We start from the raw sequence: 27,876 nt of genomic DNA, 5'->3' as shown, positions 1-27,876 counted from the left end.
ATTTCCAACTGGATGGCCCGATCTGGACCTGCCAACCAGTTCTGTGCCTCCCACTCAGGAACTGAATCAGCATGAGAGGACAGCTTTGACTCTCTATGATTTCATCCCCGAGTCAACCAATCAGCACTCCCGATTCACTGGCCCACCACCCACCAAATTATCCTTAAAAACTCTGATCCCCGAGTCTTCTGGGAGACTGATGTGAGTAATAATAAAACTCTGGTCTTCCGCACAGCTGGTTCTGGGTGAATTACTTTTTTTCTATTGCAATTTCCCTGTATTGATAAATCAGCTCTGTCTAGACAGCGGGCATGATGAACTCACTGGGCAGTTACACAACCTGTGGTTATCAAGAAGGGTAGTCAATGTGGGGAAAGGGTAAAACTGATAAACTATTGAAACTGGAGGGTATACTATGAAGGAACTGTCAGAGCAGTTTCTTTGGTTTTAAATGTGCAAGAATGGAAGAGCATGTTTGGATGAGGGAGGACCTGGAGTTCATTACTGAACAATCACAGATGGAAAGGTAGATTTCCAGACACACAGGAGGTTATTTTCAAGGGAATGGCCAGCATGGTGGACTGGATGTGTTTACCCTGAGAAGGGGACTGTCCAATTTCACCTATAAATGCCAAGTGGAATACCCTGAAGCAGCAGCTCATTTGCTTCCTATGTAGACCATGTGGAACTGGCTTTATGATGACTGAATATGCCTATTACCCAAGTCATGGCAAATGCTGTCGGTAAGGGAGCCTCTTTTGTATGGGCACCAATGAAAACATGAGCATTATTAACAAGAGACTGGGGAAAGGCAGAGGGGAGAGTCACAGGACTCATCCCAGGAAGGTGGAAAGTTTAAATGGTTATTGAGAAATAAGGTGAGCCGGGCGCGGTGGCTCAAGCCTGTAATCCCAGCACTTTGGGAGGCCGAGGCGGGCGGATCACGAGGCCAGGAGATCGAGACCATCCTGGCTAATACGGTGAAACCCTGTCTCTACTTAAAAATACAAAAAACTAGCCGGGCGACGAGGCGGGCGCCTATAGTCCCAGCTACTCGGGAGGCTGAGGCAGGAGAATGGCGTAAACCCGGGAGGCGGAGCTTGTAGTGAGCTGAGATCCGGCCACTGCACTCCAGCCTGGGTGGCAGAGCAAGATTCCGTCTCAAAAAAAAAAAAAAAAGAGAAATAAGGTGAATGAAGAAAATATTGATGGGGTGAAACTGAGGAAAAAGAAAGAGGAGAGTCATGGGACTCATCTAAGCAGGGTAGAGTCTTTAGAGGGCTATTAAAAAATGGGATGAATAAAGTGGAAATTGATGGGGTTAAAACAAAGGCCTTCACTATAGAAGGCTGGTAGGGGATTCTGCTGTTCTCCTAACGGTAAGGGGTACCAAACAGGTTTGCTGTATTTACCCCAATTAGGAGAAATTGAAAAAATCAGAGGAAGAGATTACAATGAGAAAGCTGGCCAACAATTACTTGGGGCAATGTCGAGGCAGGTTAATCAAGACAAAGACTGACAAAAGGGCCAAGGTCCCTTGGCTCAAGCCTCTGCTGGGGATTCAAAGCTTTTTTCTAAGGAGAAAACGGTAAATTGGTATGGGAGTGAAGAAGAGAAATTCTGGGACTGGGACAGAAAGTAAGGGTTGGTAAGAATACGAGATTTAGAATGTTTATAAACAGGCTTTATGTAAAGAAGTTATGTTTCCTTTAACTGACTGTTTGATGGAACTGGATATTATATCTGGGTGGGGAACTGTTGCAGGCAAGCCCCCCAAAGTCTGGCCATAAACTGGCCCCAAAACTGGCCATAAACAAAATCTCTGCAGCACTGTGATTTGTCCATAGTGGACCTAACGCCCAAGCTGGAAGGCTGTTGGTTTACGGGAATGAGGGCAAGGAACACCTGGCCCGCCCAGGGCGGAAAACCGCTTAAAGGCATTCTTAAGTCACAAACAAAAGTCTGGGCGATCTGTGTCTTAAGGGCGTGTTCCTGCTGCAATTAATTCGGCCCATCCCTTCGTTTCCCTTAAGGGATGCTTTTAGTTAATTTAATATCTATAGAAACAATGCTAATAACTGGTTTGCTATTAATAAATATGTGGGTAAATCTCTGTTCGGGGCTCTCAGCTCTGAAGGCTGTGAGATCCCTGATTTCCCACTTCACACCTCTATATTTCTGTGTGTGTGTGTGTCTTTCTCTAGCGCCGCTGGGTTAGGGTCTCCCCGATCGAGCCGGTCTCGGCAGGGAACACTTCCCCTACCTAGTATTGTAAACTCAAAACCTGTTGGTAAAGTCGTAATAGAGGCTACAGTTAGGAAAGTAAGCATTGAGAAAATTAAGGTAAGTTGGTACATTTGAACACATTTTACATGAAGTGGTTGGGTCTCTTTTACTTGACTGTATTATGGGGATATTGTGTCTGACTGGGGAATGTTTCCCTTACCTCGTATTGTAAAATACCCTTGTAGCAACATTAATTGAACATGCTAAATGGGAACCAGTAAGATTACCCAAGCCCACAATGTGTAGAATAGAAGCTGGAATATCAGTAGGGACAAGTTCTCCATTTGCTAGCTCTTTGTGAGCGTTTACTGGGTCTTACTCAAAAGTCTGTGAGCATCTCCCAGTGACAACTACTGGGACTTTACACTAGAGACTTTCCACTTGGGGGCATTTACTACCTTGCTATGTAACAAGCATTAATGTGACATTAACTGAAACTACCCCTGTGACTGAAGGACATAAAATGATCTTGACACCTGAAATACCCATGCTTTCTCACATGATGTCAGAGAAACATTCAAATGGGGATGGCAGTGCCCAGAATAGTTCCATAATAAAATGAAAATGGTTTATACAGGAGCATCCTCCCTGGGAAGTGCAAGGAGGAAATACTCTCAAGCAGGGAGCCTCTTTTTCCCTAGGACTGACTCTGGAACTGTGTGAGGAACTGCGGGATTCTACTGACCCTTGGACGGGGCCCCGTGAACAGCTCTCAACTGACCAACAAAGAGCTGCCTGGTGTGTGGATGACAGTTCCAAGGTGAACAATCCTGTTTGGAAGGATGCCACTCTTGATCAAAGAAGGTAAGATCAAATTAGCTTGGCGGCTGAATTGCATTCTGAAGAAATGAACAACAGCAAAAGCCCCTGTGTTTGGTTTTTTTACTGACTCAGTGGCCTGGCCACATGGTCAGGCAGAAGGACAGTGGAAACCTGGCCTATTTATTAAAGGGATGCCCATATGGAGAACAGCCCTATGGAAATTTGAGGAGTGCATTAAAGTAGAACATGTCAATGGCCATCAGAAGAGCTCCTTTCTTGGCTGGGCGTGGTGGTTCACGCCTGTAATCCCAGCACTTTGGGAGGCCAAGGTGGGTGGATCACCTGAGGTCAGGAATTCAAGACCAGCCTGGCCAACATGGTGAAACCCTGTCTCTACTAAAAATACAAAAAAATTAGCTGGATGTGGTGGCACACAGCTGTAATCCCAGCTACTTGGGAGGCTGAGGCAAGAGTATCACTTGAACCCAGGAGGCGGAGGTTGCAGCGAGCTGAGAACGCGCCATTGCACTCCAGCCTGGGAGACAAGAGCAAAACTCTGACTTGAACAAAAAAAAAAAGGATCCTGGTTCAGAAAGTGATTGATATCAACAAGCAGACAACCCTGCGTGCTCCCTTGAAGTGGCCACCTGGGTCCATGAAATGAGTGGATAAATGGATACTGCAACAGTGCAGAGATGGGCTGCATTTAGACATGTTTCTTTTGCACCATCTCAGGTACAAAATGCCAATAAGAACTATTCTGTCTGCCAGCAAAAGAGACAGACACTGCCCATGGCTGTGGGGCAGATTTCCCTGGTGGGAAAGCCCTGAACAAGTTGGCAAGTGAGGCTGATGCTGGTAGCCCTGGGAGGCCACAAATGGGTTTTGACAGGAGTGGACACTGATTCTGGACTGGGCTTTGCTTGCCCGGTGGAAGATGTGAATTATGAGAATGCCATAAAAAAGCTAGAACAGAAGATACTGCACAGATTTGGAGAGCTGAACACCATTTCTTCAGGCCAAAGAACACATGGCACAGCCCATAATGTTCCAGCAGTGGGCAGAGATATTCTTCTCAGTAATAGTTTGCTCAGAGTGCCATAAAAGCTAGAGCAGAAGATATTGCACAGATTTGGATGGCTGCCACTTCTTCAGACCCAGGAACGCATTATATAGCCTATAATGTTCAGCAATGGGCAGAGAGACATCTTCCTCAGAGTAACAGTTTGATAGAGAGTGGAACAGGCAATGAAAACACTGGTTGTCTAAAACAGAGGGAGATGAAAGCACCAAGAGCTGCCTTATTTGCCTTCGCAAGTGTGTGCTCACATTCAACATGAGTGGGGCTAAGGGAAGTTCCCCACTCAGTAGATTCCTCTGCTTTTCTGAGGTATCTGGGAAGGGGGGGGTGTGGAAGGATGCTGGTATGACTATGCATTTCTTGCCAAGGGAGGAGTACATTGTTATTTTTCTTTCCCATATCACCTCAACTTTTTTTTTTACGTTTCCTCTACCTGATGCATTGGTCCTAGGACCAGGGCTGCGACTGTAAGTGCTGAAAGGAAGGTGATTCCTAAGTAAGAAACTGTAACTATGTTTTTAAACTTTGAGTCAGAATTCCTAAGGTTCTGACAGTGGGGTGGACTCCTAAGGAGTGGCTTGTGCCCTATCCCATCTGACAAAATTGGGGCTAACAATTAATGCAGCTATACTCCCTGGTGGTAAAAACAGCCCACTCATTCTGCTGCACCTATGGAACCTTACCCTTTCTGAAAGTCAGATACAGTCAGGTTCTCTTCAAAAGTTTGGCATGTTAACTCCCTTGTTCTTTGTCCTCAAACTCAACTTCCTTGTTCTTCATGTCTCCTTGCCCCTGACTGCAGTAAACAACCTTCCTGCCAGTCCTAATCTATAGTCCACAGCTCTTTCTTGCTTGTTGCCCTTAGTCACTCACTCTGCAAATTACCCCTCCTGCCATAACAGCTCTTACCCCCAAAACTGCCCTTCCTGCCAGTGTAACCCCCTCCCTGTACACTTCAAACTAGCCAACCAGGACTAGTTTCGATTGTGCAGTCCAGCTCCAGCCAATGGAGACAGGACACAGTAGTAGAAACCCATTGTCTTAGGAATAAAAACCCCTGCTTTCCTTTGTTCTGTGTGCTCTCGCCATTGCTCCATCCATGAGATGCACCCTTCTATAGAAGTTAATTTGCCTTGCTGAGAAAACTTTTTGCAGGAGTGCTGATTCTTCTTTGTGGCACCAAAAATTTATTTCTAACATGAATGGGAGTGGACTGAGGGGGCAGCACTTGCTACACTAGTATTGTTGCCTGCAATCTAGACAAGCACAGTGGCTGATTCTACTGTCCCATCCAAAGGTGGAAAAGTTTGGGAGTTTATAGAGATAAGGAAAAATAGTAGTGAGAGTAAAGAATAAATGGGTTATGAATGGAAAGAAATCCAGTATTGTATTAATACCTCAAAAGAGGCTTAGAGCAAGAAAGGATATCTTGTCTCCTAGCTCAATTATATCAGCTGCTGTAAAGGGTGAAGCTATATGTTCACTGAGAGCACTCTGACAAGACTGAATGGAAGCCTGCAAACCTGAGTGGCCTCACCTTGGGAGACATTCATATACTATGATGGGCTGGACTGATTATTACCGATTGAATGAGATTCTAGTAATTTGGCTGTATCTTTTGAGTTGTACATCCTTTTGATGTGAGGGATCCAAGACAGAGGGTGGACTGGATACTATGAAATATATATTTGGTCTTCAGTCTGTTGTCTGGCATACAACTCCTAAAATCCTCAAAAACTCCAAAGTGATGTCTTTTTGTATGCTAATGAGGTGACTGCTGTCTGGCAGTCTCTAGGTAGCTTCAGGATGGGGCTGGTCATAGGAAAGACCAAGGCAGGATGACAAGGTTGGAACATTTAGCCCTACTCTCAACCCTCCAGAGAGGGGAGAGGGGCTGAAGGTTAAGGTAATCAAGTAGCCAGTGCTTTAATCAATCATGGCTGTGTAAGGAGGCCCCCATAAAACCCCAAAATGACAGGATTCAAGGAGCTTCTGGATAGCTGTACATGTGGAGGTTCCTGGAGGGTGACATGCCCAGGGAGGGCATGGAAGCTCTGCATCCCTCTCTTCCCCCACACCTCACTGTATGCATCTCTTCAACTGTATCCTTTGTAATATACTTTATAATAAATCGGTAAACATATTTCCCTGAATTCTGTGAGCTGCTCTAGCAAATTAATTGGGCCCAAAGAGGGGGCTGTGGGATCTTTGATTTATATAGCCTGTGGGTCAGAAGCACAGGTGAAGCAACCTGGGGCTTGCCATTGGCATCTGAAGGTGGGAAGAAGTCTTGGGGACTCAGCCTTCAACCTGTGGGATCTGATGCTATCTCCAGGTAGATAGTGTCAGAATAGAACTGAATTAGAGGACACCCAGCTGGTGTCCACTGAATTGCTTGCTTGCTTGTTCATTGGGAGAAATCCCCACACATTTGGTCACAGAGGTAATCTGTTTAGACTCTTGTTGAATGAGAGAATAGAAAAAGCATTTTGAGTTTGTGTGTGATTTTTTTTTCTTTTTTCTACCCTCAATTGGCATTGTTACCGATCATGGGTTCTTGGGTTCTCAATGCAACAGAAATTGATATGAGGCCAAAAGCGCTTTCATAGACAAAGCTTCACTGGAGCTTATGCCCAAACAAAAGGAGGCAGCACAAGAGAGAGAGAATTCCCAGGCTTCCTCCTGAAAAGAGTCATAGGGCTTTTTTATTAGGCAAAGTGCAGGAACCAGTAACAGGGGAAGGGTATGCAGGCTGGGCTGAGCAAAGCAGGTCAGCAGATCTGGTTGCTATGGTTATCTTGAGTAATGGGCCACCTGGTGGTCTGGCCTGTGGCAACAAGGCTGTAAATCAATTGTTCAGCATTCCTTCCTGAGGCCATCTTAATTATCTCATAAGGCCAATTCCTGGAATTCTTTAAGAACGATTAGCATTTGAGGTAGTGGTGTGGGTTTTGTGATCAGTGGGAGTGCTCTAGTGGAGGTGAGCTGAAGTCGAGCCTGTCTCTGTCTCAGTGTCAGTGAAGTGGGGTTTGTTGGAATGGCCCTGGTTCAGGTTCACAGAAACATGTGGTTTGGTAAGACAAAGGATGAAAGGGTTGGGAGATGAGGAACCTTTAATTCCTGGGTGGTCACCCAGTTTGGAGCAGCAGCTGTGCTGCAATCGGTTACTGAAGGTGAAGTTACTAGAGGAATTTAGAGATGGATCCAACTCCTGGGGAGTTGGTTCACTGGATGCATAAGGAAATGCAAACTAATAAGAAAATGCCCTTTGAGTTTGTGTATGTGTGTTTTTCAACTCACAAAGTCCATTTTTGTTTCGTCATTAGTCTTTTCTTAAAAGTGTTTGAAATGCTTGTTCCCCGGTGCCATAAAGAAATAGCACTTGAACAGAAATTTAATTTACTCAGCAAGGCCATTTTTACTTCCTGCAGAAAGGGTACACTTGCCAGCAGTTTTGCCACAAGAGTACACTGAACAAAGGAGACAGGGTCATTTATAACCTGATGCGTCCACCTTACTGCTGTGTCCGGTTTCCATTGGCTGGAACGGGACCTCACATTCTGTGTTTGTCTTGATTGGCTAGCAACTTAGAACTTTTTAAAAGAGGCAAAGGCAGAGGAGAACAAAGGAAGGAGGAAGTAACTTGTGGAATGCTGAGAAAGGTAAAAACACCTTCAAATAAGGAAGAGGAACAGGCTATGACTCAATGTTTGCTTGGACCAGTATAAGCATGCCAGGGCAAATATTTGGGCCAAATTGTGGGAGCTAAGAACATAAAGTACATTGATTTATTTATTACAGCTAGCAGATATTTCAGAATGTTAGCACAGGTCTTTGAATAAATTTTGCTTCTAAGAGAAGTTACTATTTATTCCTAATTAAATGGAGAGAAAAGTCTTTGAAGAGGAACCTCTACTTGACTTTTTACAAAAGCTGATAACTTTTCTGTGTTATTATAAATTTACAAACTTCAGATTGTATTTTCTGCTGTTTTTAAAAGTAATTCTTGAGAGAAACGCTCCCATTGCTTGCTGAGAAACCAGCTCTTCAGAACAAGGAGAGGTTTTTCTTCACACTCTAATTAAGGGTGGGACACCCACGATCACAGCTACTTGTGGCAGGCGGTGAGGGCCTGAGAATAGTGTGACTGGAAACAAGGCTGTGGCCAGATACCACTTCCTGGAGAGGACAGGGGGATCAGTGAGCCTTGAACAAACCATAGCTTTGGGTAACTGCACTGTGCCTCACTCCTCCTAAAGATAACCACTGGCTTGGGTATATGTTGAACTGGACAAGGCTTACTACTGCCTCTGATTTAAAGAAATAATTATCTTTTGAATATGATAGTCTAATGTGTATAAATTAGTCATGTCTTTTCTTTCTGCTGTTATGCCCAGACCGTTTGTTCCCCGAAGAAGACCACCAGAGTCCAGAGTCAAAGCCAAGCGGCAAGGATCTTTAATGCAAGTTCGAACTTGGTCCCTCCGTTCCACAACATACAAGAGGGCCTGGAACAATGCGTGCGCTTGCTTTTTATAGCTCGAGGTAAACAGGACTTGTCAGGTTACAGAGGAACAAGGCATTTCTCTAGGCTACAGCATTACAATTGGTTTACATGTTAATGTGAAGTTATGCTTTTAGCAGCCTTCTTATCGGTTCCTGCGCTTTTACAAACGGTTGTAACCTTATTGGAGCTTCCCCAGGTGTTGTTTTTCTTCATGTGTTTGTGTCGGGCCCAGGAAGTTGGGACAAAATAGAGGATTGTGTTTGTACTGGGCCCAGGACTAAGATATGTGGCAGACACTGGTAATTAGAGCAGGACAGAGACTTTCACAACGTTTGTCCTTACAATGTCTGGAGTCTATAGATAACCTTAATCGGTTAGGTCCGGGGTCGATCTTTAACTAGGCTCAGGGCGCCACCCGGGCTGTCAGGGCGCCGCCCGGGCTGTTTGCCTGTGGACTTCATTTCTGCCTCTTAGTCTCTTCATTTGATCTCTTTCACTGCATACCAGCCTCTCAATGCCCTGAGCTCCTGATTGGTTAGTGAGAGTACTTAAAAGGCCATTGCAGCCAGTTTAAACACTAGTTTGGAGAGCCTAAAATAATTTCTAGATGAAGCACATGGCTTCAGGAATGACTAAGCTGTCCTGTGTCCTCTGGGTTCTGGCTCTGAGGGAAATTGATAAGGGACCCTAATTCTAACCCCAACAATCCATGTGAGTCAGGAAAGCTCTCATGTCCCCCTGCTATGTACAGCCCACCGTGGATTGCCAAAATAAATGTCCACATGCCCGCCCTCTGATTATGGTATCTCCTCTGCCAGGTAAGTATGTGCCTGCCCTTTGAAACACTCTCACTGAACCACTCCAAATGAATTTTGAGGCCAAATTAAAAAACACACTTGATACACAAATCCATCTCAAAAGCAGGAAAATTAATACAAGACAGAACTTCAATTGTAGGACGTAACTCTAACACCTCAAGGAAGTAAATCCTAAGGGTGAGAGCAGAACACTTAGGAGATCAATATTTGGCAGATGATATAGGAAGCAACTAGAACTTTAGGTCAAGAGCATTTGGACTTGGACAATAGAAGGGGAACCTTGAAGAGATGGATGGGCAAGATGAATGAGAACCAAAGAAAACTACTGGTGATTTGAATGAGAAAAGTCCAAATGGGCCACTTTACAGAATACTTGTAACATACTTTATTAATCTAGTATTCCCTGACATTTACTCTTTTTACCAATTGTAACAGTATTTCCTAATTTCTTAGAAGAATGAAAATAAAATTCACCTATATTTCAACTGGGGAACTCAAAATCACTGAATCCTAAAGAATTTATGCTGACATTGTTGGAATAACAGTTTGCTTAACAAAGTTCAGAGTTTTCAAAGATAGAAAAAAACTGGACTTGATTTCTTCCATAGTCAGTTTCTGCTACCTCAAGTCTAGAACAGGATACACAAATACATAAATCGAACAGGAAACCCTATCTGAACAAAGTTAAAAATACTTAAAACATGACCCTATCGTGAGTACCATAAGGTACCCTTATTGACCTGCAAGAAAAACCAATAATTTCTTTCTAAGGCAGAGAATGAGGTCATTTTAAAGCGAATTTACTAATTGTATTCCTCTAGGCAAGCTATTTAACCTCTTTGAGTTTCCTCCCATGTAAAATGGGACTCCCACCACACATCTCTAGGGTTCTTAGGCATAAAATGCTCTGTCCCATACCTGGCATAGAACTGTCACTCACTAGGCTATGTTCTCCTCTCCTTCCTTCCATTTGCTTTCACAAAGCCTTTCAGAACCACTTTGAGTCACTGTTTTTGCCCTTCTCTAATTCACAGAGCATTTGAAATCTGTATCACATATCACATATTAATCTAAATTCTTGGCTTGCTTGTGGAATCTGTTCAATTTCCAGAGACCCTCAATTAGCTTGTGACTAAACATCCTACTTCTGTGACCTCCACATGCTGCTAGGAACATAGTAGAAACTCCAATAAATATTTTGTTGAATGAATTACACTGTTTAACAAAAATAGACCTAAAAACCAAAATAGTGTAAGAACTGGCAAAACTTACACCCACCCAGGTATGCTTGCTCAATAAACAACCAGTGGACTGACAACGGTTTTTAAGCAGTACTTCTGACTCTTCCTTTGTTTCAATGGTTGATTGACATCTGTGGTAGCCAGTTTCCAAGATGGCTCCCAGTGATCATCACCTCCTGATATTTACCCCCTCCCACACTGATCCAGGGCTGGCTCTGTGTGACCAATAGAATACTGCAGAAATGACAGTGTTGACTTCAGAGGCTAGATCACAAAAAGGCATTGCAGCTATGGACTTGTTCTTGAATTACTTGCTTTGAGGTGAGCCAATCACCATCCCGTGAGGACAGATGGCTGTGTGACCTTGGGCAACTTATGAGATCTTTCTGAGTTTCAGTTTTCCTCACCTTTATTTTATTTTATTTTTTACTTTACTTTATTTTATTTTTTTCACCTTTAAAATGAGACATTTCACAGGGTGTTGTGAAAACCAAATAAGACTTGAATGTAAGGCACATAGCAAGATATCTGGCACATAGTAAGCTCTCATGAAATGTGGCTAATGAATGATGGTAGTGATAGTAGAAGCTGTAGTACTAGCAATTGATTAGATAGATGTGAGATGTGAAAGAAGGAGAAATTAAGGATGATTCCTAAGTTTTTGGCTTGAATAACTGAAGGAGTGATGGTATCATTTACTGAGTTTGGAGACAATGGAGGAAAACAAGAGTGTTCTTTCTTTCAGACCAAAGATGCTTATGCCTGAACAGATAATATTACAACTATTTTTTCAATCACTTAGAAATAGCCTTCCATTTCAGTTCTTCTCTAAATTACTTAAAACTGTTTTTTGTTCTATGTAATTCCTTCCCGGAACATGATACATTACTGAAGTAAAAGTGATAAGAATTCTAAAAGCCAAATTACTCTGTAATGAATGGCCATGTAACCCTGGATGAGTCACTGTTCTTAAGTAAATGGTGGCAAGGCAAAGATGAACAGCAGCAGAACACAATCCGGACACTTTAGGCAGTTCTCACTTTTGTTTTAGAGAGAAATATTAGCAAACATCAGAGAGAATTTATGAAATAAACATGAAATAAGGTAAGCATCAGGGGTTTATGAGAAATGGCAAGGTACCTCTGTTAATTTTAAGTGAAGATTTACTGATAACTAAAGTGCTCAAGTTTGATGAAATTAGATTTCTGTTCTCTTTTTCAGACTCCCACTGGTTTAACTAGTCAAGGATGAGAGGGAGTGCTTGATGCAAGTCTTCCTCCCCAGATGTACACACTTAGCTTTCATTTAGTTAGTAGGTCACAGGCTGATTTGACAATCTTGTACAAAAAATTGGTTTCACAATTCTATTTTTAAAATTTTTATTGTTTTAGACTAGTCATGGTTTCACAATTCTTTATTAATATAACTAGTCATTTGATCTGAGGCATACTTGGCACTCCCAGGATTTGCCAAATCTATTATGAAATGCCCCAAACAGTGTATTATGTTGATAAATGGAGGTAGTGCAGGGCAATTAGAAACAGAGTGGGTTAACTCATTAGTAACCAAACTGGGACCCAACCCTGGGTGCAGTCTGTGCTTACAGTGAGTTTCTCTGGGCCTCAGCTTCTTCAACTTTAAAACAAAGGGTCTCAATCCATAGATGATCATGAAGTTCTATTTTAGCTCTATAATATTTGATTCTAGTAAGTTATAAGAAAACTTTGAGTTTTGTTTCTATTTTTGATAAAGATGGATTGCAAATAAGCCACCCACAAACAATTTTACAGACAAATTTGCACCAATATTTGTATTGGGTTACTACAGAGTGGCTCCTTCTATCACTGTGTCATATAAAACTAGCCATGGGGGATTAAATCTGTGAACTTCAGTCAATTGTGCAAACAAAGCTTACTGGGGTATAACTAGTTCATGAAATAATCATAAGGAAGTATAATATGTATATTGTCCACCACTTCCTCCCGCTACAGAAATAGAGAAATGAGGGTTTTTTGAGGAGGCAGTTGCCACATTGACCATAACTATTGAATTTCTTCAATACTCTGTTTAATTTCCCCTTTTCCTCCCACAGTAGTTGGTGTCATACAAGAATCTATTTACACTGACTAAAGATATTGGAAGAGCGAAGATCAGAGAATTTTAAGTCTGAAATTTGGCATCACTGCCCTGAACGATATAACTTTAGTTGGCATAAACTACTAATACAGGTAAGAGTGATTATTATTCATTTTTAGCTTAAATATTAAACTATAAAAATAAACAGGACCTAATGGTTTAAATTTTGAAAGCTGATCCTTAAGAAAGGCAGTCAGCATATAATTATGTAGACAGTCATTAGTAACTGAAGAGTTGTAGAACTTTTTTCATTTGTCAAATTAGCAGAGACAAAATGTATGCACGAGTGACTTGAGATAGACATTCTCCTGAGGGGAATATAGACTTACAGACATTTTCTAAAGGCCAGTTTTGCAACTGTAACATGTTAATTTTTATTTGATTTCTTAAGTTCAACAGTACTTTCCAAATTTTGGAAAATAGTTATCTAGTAGTTTTATGATCAAAGTTTATTTTTGAAGGAGACGTACATAGTAGATACAAGTTTGGGAAGGTAAAGATGGTGACCTAGTTGTTGACTGCTATACTGAGAGTCCTACAGAGACTCAACTTCTGTCTGATAAAGCTAGCCTCTGCAGAAGTATTTTTTATCTCCCCTTTGTTTGGAAGCATTTACTATTCATACAGAAGCACCATTACCTTTGCAGTTTTTAGTATACTATGCATTATCTGCACAAGGCAGGAGCTAATGCTTTTCTTTAACAGCATCATAAAAGGAAGCTCCATTCCTTATGTAAAATCAAAATCTACTGTGAGCAGATAATTTTTTTTCTTAAATAAATTGGCTCATTTCACTCTCCATCTGACTGATTTTTGAACTGGTGAAGTTACAGATTAGGTTTTATATATTTATGCCAGGGTCTACACTAACTGCAACCAGATTATAATTCATCAGGTTGCACTAGATTCAGATACAAACTTACAATGAAGCATATGGACTGTTTCCTAAATACAAATAGCAAAGAAACAAAATTATAAAGACACTAGTAGACATTAATTAAGAATCTCGGTATTTAAACCCACAGACACTGCACAGTCCTCAAGTTTTCAAGACTTTGGGTGTGGATTGGTTTAAAAAGTTATTATAAAATTATAATATTATTTTGAGAAAAAAACCCAAATTCTGTAATCCAAGATACAGAAAATAAATCAAACCATAATTCTGAAGGGGGTAGAGAGTAAAATTGCCCTGAGGGGCTGGGGGGATATAAGAATTTCCAAGGGCTGTGTATGGTACAATTTTTATGTTTATCAAAAGAGAACATGATTAAAAAAAAGATTGAGAAACCTTGCTCTAGATCATGAAAGAGTGGAGAATGTGGTGCCCAGAAGGCTATGGTGAAGAACAGAGAGAATATGGCACATTCTGAATAGAGATCATGGTTCTTATTTGACCAGAATCCAGTAACTTTTGTTATGCTCACCTGAAAGAAGTGAGGAAATAAGGAGAAAAATAAGAATAAAAGCAATCTGTATATGATTCTTCAGGACTTCACATGTACCCTTTGAAGCGAGAAAGATTTAAATATAAGACACAAAAAAGTAAAAACCAGCATTTATGTTGTGATTAAAACATCATATCCTTTAAAAAAAATCCTCTGAAAAACTCAGATACCAATTTACACACAAGGATACTCTAACCAACAAGCACAGCAGCTACAGTTTTTTTGTTTTTGCTTTTGAGACAGGGTCTCTTTCTGTTACCTAGGCTGGAGTGCAGTAGGATGATCATAGCTTGCTGCAGCCTTGAACTTCTAGGCTCAACTGATCCTCCAACCTCAGCCTCCCAAGTAGCTGGGACTCCAGGCACATGTCAGGATGCCTGGCTAATTTTTTTGTAGACACATGGTTTCACCATGTTGCCCAGGCTGGCCATGGCCTCCCAAAGTGCTGGGATAATAGGCATGAGTCACTATACCCAGTCTAGTTTTGTATTTTTTTATAGAGACAGGGTCTCACTACATTGCGCAGGGTGTTCTTGAAATCCTGGTCTCAAGCAATCGTCCCACCTTGGCCTCCCAAAGTGCTGAGATTACAGGTGCAGAGCCACCACATCTGGCTGTAACTACAGTTTTGACATACATGTGTAAACTTTTATTAAAGTATGACACTTTAACATTGAATATTTGAAATGAATTTTAAATACTCTTTGGTAATGACCCTGGGATTTTGGAGTCTGTCCTTGGTTGCTACACTTTTCTTCTGTTCAATTCAGGATTTTGCCTGAATTTTTGCTCACGTGGAATTGAGGTAACTTCTGAAATATGAAAAGAGACTCTTCTAATAGTATTAGGTTATAGAGGAGTGTTTTAGCCTAGACACAAAAAGACACCATTTTGAAAACTATATATAAGTAATGTGGTAATTAAAAACCAGTCAACTCTCCATTATTGTGGCCACAAAATACTTCTGTAATACTTTGGCCAACATGTATTGGTTGCATGTGCCTTAAAAATTTTTAAATTATATTTCTAGGCAAAATCAATCATCACTTACAAATTGTTTTATAATCTAAGAACTATACATTTCTCTAAGTAAAATTATAAATCCCAGGCATGTAACTATTTACATCAAATTTTGTTTTTTAGACAAAGGCATTATCCATCACAATAAGTAACTTTTTGTCTTTATTTCAACCGGACAATTGTGATTGGAAAAGGTAAGAAGCCATCTACGCTTTCCCGTTCCATCCAATACATTTTTGTTACTATTTTATTTAATTCAATGCTTTAAAAAAAACAAAACTATTCAGCTTAAATACTGTACCAAAAATAATTTTAATATTAAATATCTGCAATTCTGTTCTAGCTCCCGTGACAAAATTCAAGAAAATCTGACATAAATGAACAACACACAACATGTATTCAACCATCTATGATCTCTTCCATGGCTTTACCAATCATTTACATCCTCCTTTGTATTGTTGGTGTTTTTGGAAACTCTCTCTCTCAATGGATATTTTTAACAAAAATAGGTAAAAAAACATCAACGCACACCTACCTGTCACACCTTGTGACTGCAAACTTACTTGTGTGCAGCGCCATGCCTTTCATGAGTATCTATTTCCTGAAAGGTTTCCAATGGGAATATCAATCTGCTCAATGCAGAGTGGTCAATTTTCTGGGAACTCTATCCATGCACGTAAGTATGTTTGTCAGCCTCTTAATTTTAAGTTGGATTGCCATAAGCCGCTACGCTACCTTAATGCAAAAGGATTCCTTGCAAGAGACTACTTCGTGCTATGAGAAAATATTTTATGGCCATTTACTGAAAAAATTTCGCCAGCCCAACTTTGCTAGAAAACTATGCATTTACATATGGGGAGTTGTACTGGGCATAATTATTCCAGTTACCATATACTACTCAGTCATAGAGGCTACAGAAGGAGAAGAAAGCCTATGCTACAATCGGCAGATGGAACTAGGAGCCATGATCTCTCAGATTGCAGGTCTCATTGGAACCACATTTATTGGATTTTCCTTTTTAGTAGTACTAACATCATACTACTCTTTTGTAAGCCATCTGAGAAAAATAAGAACCTGTACATCCATTATGGAGAAAGATTTGACTTACAGTTCTGTGAAAAGACATCTTTTGGTCATCCAGATTCTACTAATAGTTTGCTTCCTTCCTTATAGTATTTTTAAACCCATTTTTTATGTTCTACACCAAAGAGATAACTGTCAGCAATTGAATTATTTAATAGAAACAAAAAACATCCTCACCTGTCTTGCTTCGGCCAGAAGTAGCACAGACCCCATTATATTTCTTTTATTAGATAAAACATTCAAGAAGACACTATATAATCTCTTTACAAAGTCTAATTCAGCACACATGCAATCATATGGTTGACTTTTGAATGGAAAACCCCACAATATAGAAAAGCATTCATGTGACTTTATTAGGGACACTAAACTACATCATTAACATGTCACAGCTTGGTTGACAATAATCACCAAGAAAATCTCTTTGGTTTTTAAAAATAAATAAATATATATTCATAAAACTCAGAAAACAGTTCTACTTATACTGAAAGTTGAGATGGCAGAAACTTTCAGAAGCAAAAATTAAGCATACTGAAAGGATCCCACTCATATGAAACTAACAGGCTGTTTAAACTCAACTGTGAGTGCTTCTGTTCAGACACATTATTTCATGACTAGGATAAAGAAGCAAATGGTTTATGACTTGTCTGCTTCCTGGGAGTTAGAATACAAGGGTCAATCTATGACCAGTGTTTATTGGTAATTTTAAAATCTTTAAAAATAAATAGCTGGGCGCAGTGGCTCACACCTGTAGTCCCAGCACTTTGGGAGGCTGAGTTGGTGGATCATTTTGAGGTCAGGAGTTCAAGATCAGCCTGGGCAACAGGGTGAAACCCCGTCTCTACTAAAAATACAAAAATTAGCCAGACATGGTGGTGGGCGCCTGTAATCCCAGCTACTTGGGAGGCTGAGACAGGAGAATTGCTTGAGCCCGGGATGGAGGTTGCAGTTGAGCAGAGATCGCGCCACTGCATTACAGCCTGGGAGGCAGAGCAAGACTCTGTCTCAAAAAAACAAAACAAAAAAATAAAAATAAGTAAAAATAAATAAATAAATAAATAAGAAATATCCTCACTCAAGTCTTATCCAAATGCATGAATAATACAGTGAAAAAAAATCCAAGGTTTTATAAACACATTATTTATTTGAAATTATCTGGCTCATGTTATTGGGAGAAGCAATATTCATTGACTCTATATTTTTAAAGCAGATGTTACTTATACAAATGCTTAAATATTTGGATTAGGCTTTGTCAAAGTAAAAAGCTATGCCATTATAAGCCCATCTTCATCGCATTGTGCATATTTTCTTCTGTCTTCAATATAAATAATGTTATTAGTGACAAACAGTACCTGGCAGTTAAGTTTTTGTGAAATAAATGAATGAATAATAAGGGAGTATAATAGTATCATGGTTAAGAGATTGGTCTCTGAAATTATACTTCTTGGGTTCAATCTGGCTCTACTTTTTATTTAGCTGGACAATCTTAGGCAAATTACTTATCCTCTGCAAGTATTAATTTCTTCATGTGTAGAGCAGAAAATACTATCTTATTCATAGATCCTATTATTAAATAGCTGTTACTATTATGAGTAGCCATTGCTTAGTAAGCACTTGCTGTTTGCCAAGCATTCTACTTATATGCTGTATATCTATTATTTTAATCACTACAACTCTAAAGTGTACTAATTTACTGATGAAAATATTAAAGTGGGCTGGGTGCAGTGGCTCACGCCTGTAATCCCAGCACTCTGGGAGGCCGAAGTGGGCAGATCACCTGAGGTCAGGAGTTCAAGACCAGCCTGGCCAACATGGTGAAACCCACCTCTACTAAAAATACAAAAATTAGCTGGGCGTGGTGGTTTGTGCCTGTAGTCCCAGCTACTTGGGAGGCTGAGGCAGGAGAATCACTTGAACTCAGGAGGCGGAGGTTGCAGTGAGCCACGATCCTGCCATTGCACTCCAGCCTGGGCGACAGAGTAAGACTCTGTCTCAAAAAAAAAAAAAAAAAAAAAAAAAAAGGATATTATATATATATATATATATATATGTGCATAGTTAAGTAAATCACCCCAATTTTTTCCAATATCTAAGTGAACATTTAAAGATAAGCATTTCTTAATGTTAATTTCTTTTTTCTATGTAATCTTGTCAGTAGACAAATGATGGTGACTATATTCTGTAATAAGTACATATATTACGATTAAAAAAAAAGCGTGTTCTGTCTGCCCAAAGAGATCATAAGCACTTTGGAGCTATAAACTTCTTGTCTATTTCTACTTCCATGGTACTAGTATTCAAGACCTTGTTACAGGGGTATTCCAACATAGCAGGGTGAGGTGGCGGGCGCCTGTAGTCCCAGCTACTCGGGAGGCTGAGGCAGGAGAATGGCGTAGACCCGGGAGGCGGAGCTTGCAGTGAGCCCAGAGCGCGCCACTGCACTCCAGCCTGGGCGACAGAGTGAGACTCCGTCTCAAAAAAAAAAAAAAAAATAATAATAATAATAATAAAAAAGAATAAATACATTTTTGTTTTATGAGAGTTTAAATTTCTCTATACAACATGATAAACTTTGGGGAGTTGTGGTATCAGATGTAAAAGAAACATCAGTAGGCCGGGCGTGGTGGCTCAAGTCTGTAATCCCAGCACTTTGGGAGGCCGAGACGGGCGGATCACGAGGTCAGGAGATCGAGACCATCCTGGCTAACACGGTGAAACCCCGTCTCTACTAAAAAATACAAAAAACTAGCCGGGCGAGGTGGCGGGCGCCTGTAGTCCCAGCTACTCGGGAGGCTGAGGTAGGAGAATGGCGTGAACCCGGGAGGCGGAGCTTGCAGTGAGCCGAGATCGCGCCACTGCACTCCAGCCTGGGGGACAGAGGGAGACTCCGTCTCAAAAAAAATAAAAGAAAGAAAGAAACATCAGTAACGGAGAACAAGAGACTACTGAATGCTTTAAGAAATCCACAATGTCATGCCAACCAGTGTTCTATGATGAACACAAATTTATCATAGTCTGGCCCTAAACAGGTAAAAGGAGAACTGAGACCAGAAGGGAACCAAAAAGCAGCCAGGCGTGTTCACACAGGTTAGCAAGGAAAACCATTTAAAGGAAGCACACTCAGAAACACACTGGCCTCTGGCTGAGTGTTTGTGTGACTGGGGTTTGCACAGTTCTGAGAACTAAAAACAGCATCCAGATCTTCTGGGCAAAGGCACCATTTAGAATAGAAAGTGATTGTGTATAGCAATTTGCATTCTCAGAGAAACTGTTTCACTTCAACTTCAGTTATTAGAATTATACGTGAGTAGGTCAGAGTGACAGAAAGGTCTAAAACTAAGTCTCCCCACACCCTCATGATGTAAGCCTGCCTGCAGGAGTTAGGAGAGAGGAGAAACTTCCACGAACTCTCAGTGCTTAGTAGAGCCCATGAAAGAAGGCAAAAGAGCCAGGAGTTGCATTTACCTTGACAACTGTGCCATTTCTTTCTAAAGTACTTTTAATTTAGGGGTGAGAGGAAGAAAAAAAAAGTACCAGAAACATAACGAAAGTTTTCACATTCTTTCACAAGAAAAAGTAGAATTAAAGGGAAGAAGATGACAGGAAAAAAATAGAAATTTATATGCATGCCTTAATTAATACCTGTAGGGAGGCAAATCTTGAGAATTATAACAGTCTATTATGACAGCAGGCCTTAACCAGGGACAATTTTTGTGCCCCAGGGGACATTTAGCAATGTTTGGAGACATTTTTGGTTGTCACAACTAGGGGGAGGTGCTACTGGCATCTAGTGGTGAAGGATGCTTAGCAGCATCCTACAATTCCCAGGACAGCCTCCCACAGCAAAAAATATAGCCCGAAATGTCAATAAGGATGGCTGTGGGGAGGCCCAGTACTATGTTCACACATCTCTCGAATTTCAAAGGATTATATGATTGCTTTTTATGCAATTTTATGTGAAATTGCTTCTTCAGAGCAAGCAGTTTCCAAAAACAGATCACATGGTACCATATACTCAATCTAGCCAAACAATCCTTTTAAGTACTCAGTTACAATGATTACAAAAGGAAATGCCTTTTCTAAAAAAGTAAAGAAAAAAGTATTAGTCAATAGAATAATAGGATCCTTGGGAAATGTAATGCTTTTGGATCATATGCCAAGAATTATGAGAGAGAAAAAGAGAGAGAGAGAGAGAATGAGAATATTCTTGGCTAGATGAAACAGATGATAAAATAAATTTTTCTTAGAGAAATAAAACATTGCAATGCTCTTCTATTTTCTTATTAAATATAAGGAAGAAAACTTAGACAAAAACTTTAACTGCAGAAACAAAAACCTACATACAGATAAGTCACTGAATATATATCTGAATGGAAAGAAAAGCTCATAGGTTGCTTTATTGGCAAAAATATTAACAAATCAAACCAAGTGAAAATTTACATTATTAGCATGTGAAATGTATTGTTCTTGAAGTTTCACAATGACCGCTATGTTGGAATACCCCTGTAACAAGGTCTTGAATAAAACTAAGTTTTACCTAGTTTACCAAAGTTATATTAGGAAATCCTATTGACATAATCTTCAAAATATATCAGGAATCTAACTAATTTTTTATTTTTTTACTACCTCCACTGCTACTACTCTGGTCTGAGCCAGGCAGGATCATCTCCTGTCTCCTTTTTACTCTCCCCTTTGCACATTTTACCTCAGCCACACCGGCCTCCTTGCTGTTCCTCAAGCAGGCTACTTGTGTTCCTGTCTTTCGGTCTTTGCACTGGCTGTTCCTTTTACCCAAAATGCTCTTCCCTCAGCTATCAGATCAGCCCACTTCCTCTCTTCCAAGTCCTTGCTCAGATATCATCATCTCAATGTGGCCTGCTTTGACCACCGTATTTACAAAAGCAAGCCCTTCTCTAACCTTCTGACCACTCTAGTTTTTTCTGTGATACTTTTCACATTCTAGCCTACTACGTAGTTCATTTCTGTTTACTGAGTATTGTCTCCCTGAACTAGAATGTCAGCTCCATGAGGGCAGTGATTTTTGTCCATTTTCTTCACTGACGTATAGCTCCAGTTCCTAGGACAGTGCCTGCCACACAGTAGGCACCCAATAAATATCTTTTGGACGAATGTCTTAAGAAAAATACACCAAAATTAAAAATTTTCAATTAACTAAATGTGAGTATTTTATTCACCCATGTAAAAATGTGTGGATTTCAGCTTCTGAAATATAAAGAATATCAACACCTGGCACGGTGGCTCACGCCTGTAATCCCAGCACTTTGGGAGGCCAAGGTTCTTAAGAAGAATGCTTAAGCCCAGGAGTTCAAGACCAGCCTGGGCAACAGGGTGAAACCTCATCTCTACAAAAAAATACAAAAAAAATTTAGCCAGGTGTGGTGGCGCACACCTATAGTCCCAGCTACTCTGGAGGCTGAGGTATGAGAATTGCTTGAGCCTAGGAGGCAGAGGTTGCAGTGAGCCGAGATTGCACCACTGCACTCCAGCCTGGGTGACAGAGCGAGTCCCTGTCTCAAAAAAAGGAAAAAAATAAAATTAAAAAAAAAAAATCAACATTAACGTGTGCTCTGTGTTGAGTGTGTCTCCCAACTGAACAATGGCAGTTTTTGGGGTGGTTTCTTCTTACTAATTTGCAGTTTGAGAATTATTTCTTTTTCATTCGTTGGCATGTTTCTACGTGCTTCCTCTAAATTATTTAGCATGTACTTTAGAAATAAAAAACTAATCTAATATACTCCAATGTAAGACTACTTTTGGGCCTTTGCCCAAATTCCTTCTGCCTGAAATGTCTTGTCTCCATATAACTACCGCATGATTCAAGACCAAGCTCCAATGTGACCTCCCCCAGGAAATTTCTCTGACCTTATCTTTTAATGATACTTATCACCTTCTACCTTGCATAATAATTATTTGTCTGTCTAAAGGTGGCTACCAACAAGTTCTCCCATCCTTGTATATATCTGGCACTCCATCAATCAAAATATGAATCTATATTTCTTCCCCTTTAACTCAGACTAGCCTTGTGACCTGTTTGTGATGTATGTTTCAACTAATGAAATGCATAAGATGTGACACAGTGTCAGTTTGCTTCAGGAGGCCTAACACCCTCCATTCTTGCTCTTTTAGAGCCCTAAAACACTGTCTTGCTGGACATAGGGCCATGTGGAGAGAGAGAGACGTTCTGAATGAGAGACTGCAAAGAGTGCCCAGCCAGCTCCCAGCTGTTCTACTCACTTTAGTTGAGATGCCAGAAAAATGAGTGAAGCCTATGTGGAAACTAGCCATGCTACGTCACCAACGTCCTGTGAAACGGAATTGAGCAGTCCCTATCAAGCTCTGCCCAAACTGCAGAATTGTGAGCAACTAAGCAGCAATTATTGATTGAAGTCATTATGTTTTAGCATGTGTTGATCTGCTGCAGTAGATAAGAGATGCCCAGCCTTATCTCCCTACTGAGACCATAATACTTTTAGGGCTCCAAGCACAGTAATCTGTAAAAAGTAGGCACTCAAATATTTGTTAAATAAATAAATCAGAAGGTAAATTAAAAGGTGAGGTCAAATTATCTACTGTTGGATATTATTTAGTTTTAGGCTGTCATATCAAAATACCATTGCTAATCAAAAGTTGACTATATTATTGAAAGTATTACAGTATAATATGCTGTAAATCATTGTTTATTATATGATGCTGATATAATTATCTTTCGAGAATAATTCATTCAAAATAAAATTGCCTCTTGAGCAAAACAGTTCTTAACATAATGCTATTACATGAACACATTTTAGGTTTTTAAATTACCATTTTTTTCTTGTATATATTTTAGAATATATACAAAAAGATATTTTACTCTCTACATATGAACTTTCTTACATTAATTAATGCAAACTAATTGCACAACAAGCTACTACAGTTGACAATTTCCCACCTTTTACCTTTCCACATTTTTATTTCTCTTTGGATAACTGAAGAATACTTTTTTTTTTTGAGACGGAGTCTTGCTCCGTCACCCAGGCTGGAGTGCAGTGGCACAATCTCGGCTCGCTGCAACCTGCGCCTCCTGGGTTCAAGCGATTCTCCTGCCTCAGCCTCCCAAGCAGCTGGGACTACAGGTATGCGCCACCATGCCCGGCTAATTTTTGTATTTTTAGTAGAGAGGGGGGTTTCACCATGTTGGCCAGGCTGGTCTTGAACTTCTGACCTCAGGTGATCCACCTGCCTTGGCCTCCCAAAGTGCTGGGATTACAGGCATGAGCCACCGGGCTGGGTCAGAATACTTTGTCATAAAGGGGGACCCATTGAGATGCTCGGTATTGAGTTTTGATAATAACAATATCATTTTCTTAACACATCCGAAAAGGATGAATGAGATATTTTACAACTAATTTACACTAATGTGTATTTTGGACATTTCTCCAGTGATTTTCATTTGCTGTTAAAATAGTTTACTAGATGGTTTTGGAATTGCTCATGCCTTCCCTCAGCTTTTAACTACAAGGATTTCTGTGAAAATTTTCCAAACATTATAGACACTTTAATTAAACTCTACTTAATTTTCTTAATCATTTAAAGTATTAAATACATTGAAGAAGCCAGGCCTTTAATAATATATCTTGAGGGAAGGAACACTATGTCTGCACATGCCGGAGGTTAGAGAAAGACCAGTGACAAAATACCAGAGCTTAAAAGTGTAGCCCAGGGCCAAAGGGACCTCAGGGGCTCCCTAGTGATTCTGGGCCTTGGGAGAAGCTAGGGATCAGGAGGAAGGCCTATTGGTCTTGTTTCTTGCCTCCCTCTATGTTTGGCTTGACACCGTTAAAAAACCAGGAACTGAGAGTTCTCATTAACCCGATACTGGGATCAAATAGGCAGAAAGACTGAATAACGATAATATTGGTATTCCAAGCATAAAATTGTATTATATGTATAATTATGATTTCATACTATATTTAAAAACTATCTGCAAAAAAAAAAAATGCTGACTATTTTGCATTGCAGTATTATGAAAATATGTGTATGATTAACTTTTACTATATAAACCAAATTCTAATTTTCCCCCCAATTAACTCAGTATAGGATATTGTTTGGTTTTTCCTATTTATTGGATTTTTCATTTCTCTCACACACACAATGGCAAAAGAGAAAGAATACAATTTTAGATTGCATGAACACTTTAGTAAAAATAAATAAATTGAAATTATAGTGTTCCTAGTTAAGAATTAGTACAATGACTTCCCAAATACAAAGCAGTTCAATACATTTTTACTTATAAGTAAAATTAAGATGTTCTTCATGACAATATTAAAGAATTCTTGATTATCATTGCTATATCAGTATTTTTTCACAAACATTAAAGTTAGTGATAACAAATGACTTACCTTCACATCCCTGTGAATTATGTTATTATCATGGCAGTAGCGTAGAGCTTCCAGTATCTGTCTCATATAATGGCTGTAAAAAACAAAAGAAATCTAAAAACCGTAAACAATTTTTATTTTAAAACTTAATATACAGTGCTCCTAGTTTATAACTCCCACTCTCATATTAGTTGTCCATGGCCACATTTTATTTGAGCAGACAAGATGGATGTAAAGTGAGGCTTAATAATGAAAATGTTGGCAGACTCACAAGTTTATGGGCTTCATGAAGAAACAGTATGCTCTATATTTTCTAAGCTATCTAAGTCAAAATAATTACACACAGTTCATAAGTAAATTTACTTTGCAAACTAAAAATTTAAGCTTAAAACATGACAATTTTTTCCCCCAATACTCAGGTAATTCTACTTAAACTGGACTGCTGTTATGTAAACAGTGCTCAGGGCTGCTCCAAGGATTCAGACTAGAGCGGTGGGAGCCTTTGATCTGCCAGCAAATAATAAGATGCTCTCCATCTTACTTCCATTTAGCTGTGAGGACAAATGAGGGAAGAACGGCCCTTATCGGACAATTTCCTTTTGTAACATAATCAAGTTTTAGTTGGGGCTCCCTTGAACCAAGTGGAGTTAGTTCTAGGCACATGTCCTAGAAAGCCTGACTCCTTACATGGCCAGCTGAGGATCCCTCCTGGAGCACAGGTGAGAACAAAGAAGAAATCAGCATTTTAAAGAACAGGCATTAAAAAATGGTAATGGCGTTAACTAGCAACCATCTGTGACAAGAATAGTTGATTCAGTACTACTTTAGGACTGCCTCCTATTTCTAAAGTTCTTTTATAATTGCCCTATTACTCTTTCTCTGAGTATCTGTTTCATTTTCTGTATTTTATTCCCTCTATATTTGTCTTTCTCTTTTCTTCCTATTATCCCCCTTCTTTTCTCATTTTTTTCCTTTTCCTTCCCAACCAGCATGACAGAAATGCAACAGACTAAACACTGTTCATTGTATAATATTTATAGAATTTTGTTTTGTTTCCAGATCTTGTATTTCTGATACAAGTGACCTTGAACATGTGTATGTGACTCAGGGGGAAAAAAAAAAAAATCCCTATTCTGGCTTTACAATTAAAAGACATTTCCATCAAGTTCCCTCTTTGGCATGATACCATCTAATCAAGCTCACAGGAGTATTCCTCTAGTTAGCATATGCATTATTTCATGTATTACAACTAATTGGAAGGGTTCCATTTTAAAAATGAAATGTAGGAGAAAAAAACAAAAACAAAAACAAACCCAAGCCTTGTTCCTGTACTAATCACAGGCTCCTTACAACTGGGCTTTAAGCCAGAGAGCTAGGCTCACGTAATCATTACTTCTGATGTTTAATTTATCTTACTTTGCAAATGCACATATAAGGGGTTGTGCTCATATACTCTTTGCTTGGGCCATTGTAGCCTGTAATTAAGTTTTGTTTATTTTTTATTTTTTATTTTTTGAGATGGAGTTTCCCTCTTGTCTCCCAGCCTGGAGTGAAGTGGTACGATCTCAGCTCACTGCAACCTCTGCCTCCTGGGTTCAAGCGATTTTCCTGCCTCAGCCTCCCAAGTAGCTGTGATTACAGACACGCGCCACCACGCCCTGCTAGTTTTTCTAATTTGAGTAGAGACAGGGTTTCACCATGTTGGCCAGGATGGTCTCAAACTCCTGACCTGAAGTGATCAGCCCGCCTCAGCCTCCCGAAGTGCTGGCATTACAGGCATGAGCCACCATGCCTGGCCATAAGTTTTGTTTAAATGAGGGGTTGTTAACTTGGTGTTGTGGCCCATTACTGGTTCAAATCAGGCTTTGGAGGATCTGTAACCCCTTGAAATGGCTAAGAGACTACACCTGTCAAAGTGCTTTGTAAACTAAACCATGCTACAAAGGTTGAGTCATTATTATTATAATATTATTATTGTTAAGTTCAGTCAAAGGTTTAGGAACAGCTTATTTGTCTATCTAGATGTCAACATGGAAATAATGGGTAAATTAAAATTAGTTAAAGTGGACATAGCTTGTACCTACAGAATGAACTATTTGGGATACAAAGCACTGAGACAGCCACCTAAATTATCTTTAACCTAAAGAAAATTCCTATCTCAAAGTCTCATAACACAAAACAAAACTCAATGAATGAGGATTTTTTCATTTGCATATGAGAACACTCAATTATTTGACCCAAACATATGTACACAGCAGAATCTTTGCGGTGTGTGTGGAGACAGTTCAACTATTTTTCTCCCCAAGTTATAACAGAACTGAACTATCTTTCTCCACCCTCCCAATCATGATCCTGGGAGGCAATGCATGTCAAAGTGTGCAAGCAGAATAAAACAAGAACTAAAATCTGCCCAAATGTTCTAGAAAGTTGCTGACTGAACTTTTAATCAAAAGACTTCACTTCATGAAGCATCATAGGGACCTGTGCTTTCAGAGAAATTCAGCAATATATTTGTTTTTCTTTATCTTTCCTAAGGATCAGCAAGATAACTCCATGGAAGAGCTGGCCAGCAATGCATTTACTGCCTTTGGAAGGAGGGATTTCAGGGGTGCAGCATGGTAGAAGAGAGGTGATTCAGTCTGCTCTTCTTGTCAATGCAGGTGACAAAGCCTAATGCTATTTGCTAGGCAGAAGAGACCTTATCTCTGAAATGCCCTTAACAGGATATCTCTGGCTAAGGATTACTATGGTAAGTAGAACATGGGATCTCTGAGGCACAGATGGCTTCCTGGAGAATGTCATGGAGCTATCCAAATCTCTGGGGTGTAAAGTAAAGATATTTGCAATGCTCCCCTTTGTGTGTGGAAACTCACAAATCCCAGTATAAACCTCATCTATTCTGGGCCAGAGGTGCATTTCTGAGGCAGTAAGAAGTGACGTGGGGGGCTGCCCTTCCCTTCTCTCTGCTTCACTTGAGCCTTCTGATTGCCTGTATCCTTGAAATTATTTAGTAAAGCGTGGTACTAGGTAAGAAGATCTCTGAGAGTTTGATTTGATAATACGATCTTGTGTGTTAGCTCACTCCACAACTCATCACCCCTGAAAGGATGGAGGTAATCACT

General features: G+C 40.0%; 2 protein-coding genes across 12 annotated transcripts in view; one reads left to right on the top strand and one right to left on the bottom strand.

Moving 5' to 3' along the window:
* Window positions 1-27,876, bottom strand: part of CASK (calcium/calmodulin dependent serine protein kinase) — a 401,591-nt gene that overhangs the window by 197,694 nt on the left and 176,021 nt on the right. For all 11 annotated transcript variants that reach the window (XM_033201840.1, XM_033201843.1, XM_033201848.1 and 8 more), the window contains exon 5: window positions 24,776-24,848. In XM_033201840.1, coding sequence (XP_033057731.1) covers window positions 24,776-24,848 — 73 coding nt within the window. The remainder of the gene's footprint in view (window positions 1-24,775; window positions 24,849-27,876) is intronic.
* GPR82 (G protein-coupled receptor 82) lies at window positions 12,555-17,168 on the top strand. Its single transcript, XM_033201860.1, has 3 exons — window positions 12,555-12,923; window positions 15,420-15,490; window positions 15,640-17,168. Exon 3 carries the CDS (start codon window positions 15,706-15,708, stop codon window positions 16,681-16,683), a length of 978 nt encoding a protein of 325 aa, XP_033057751.1. The 5' UTR covers window positions 12,555-12,923; window positions 15,420-15,490; window positions 15,640-15,705; the 3' UTR covers window positions 16,684-17,168.

The sequence above is a fragment of the Trachypithecus francoisi genome, unplaced genomic scaffold (genome assembly GCF_009764315.1).
Source record: "Trachypithecus francoisi isolate TF-2019V2 unplaced genomic scaffold, Tfra_2.0 Lachesis_group6, whole genome shotgun sequence".
NCBI classification, from domain to species: Eukaryota; Metazoa; Chordata; class Mammalia; order Primates; family Cercopithecidae; genus Trachypithecus; species Trachypithecus francoisi.
Note: the sequence above shows the minus strand (reverse complement) of the source record. Positions and strands in the feature narration are given on the sequence as shown.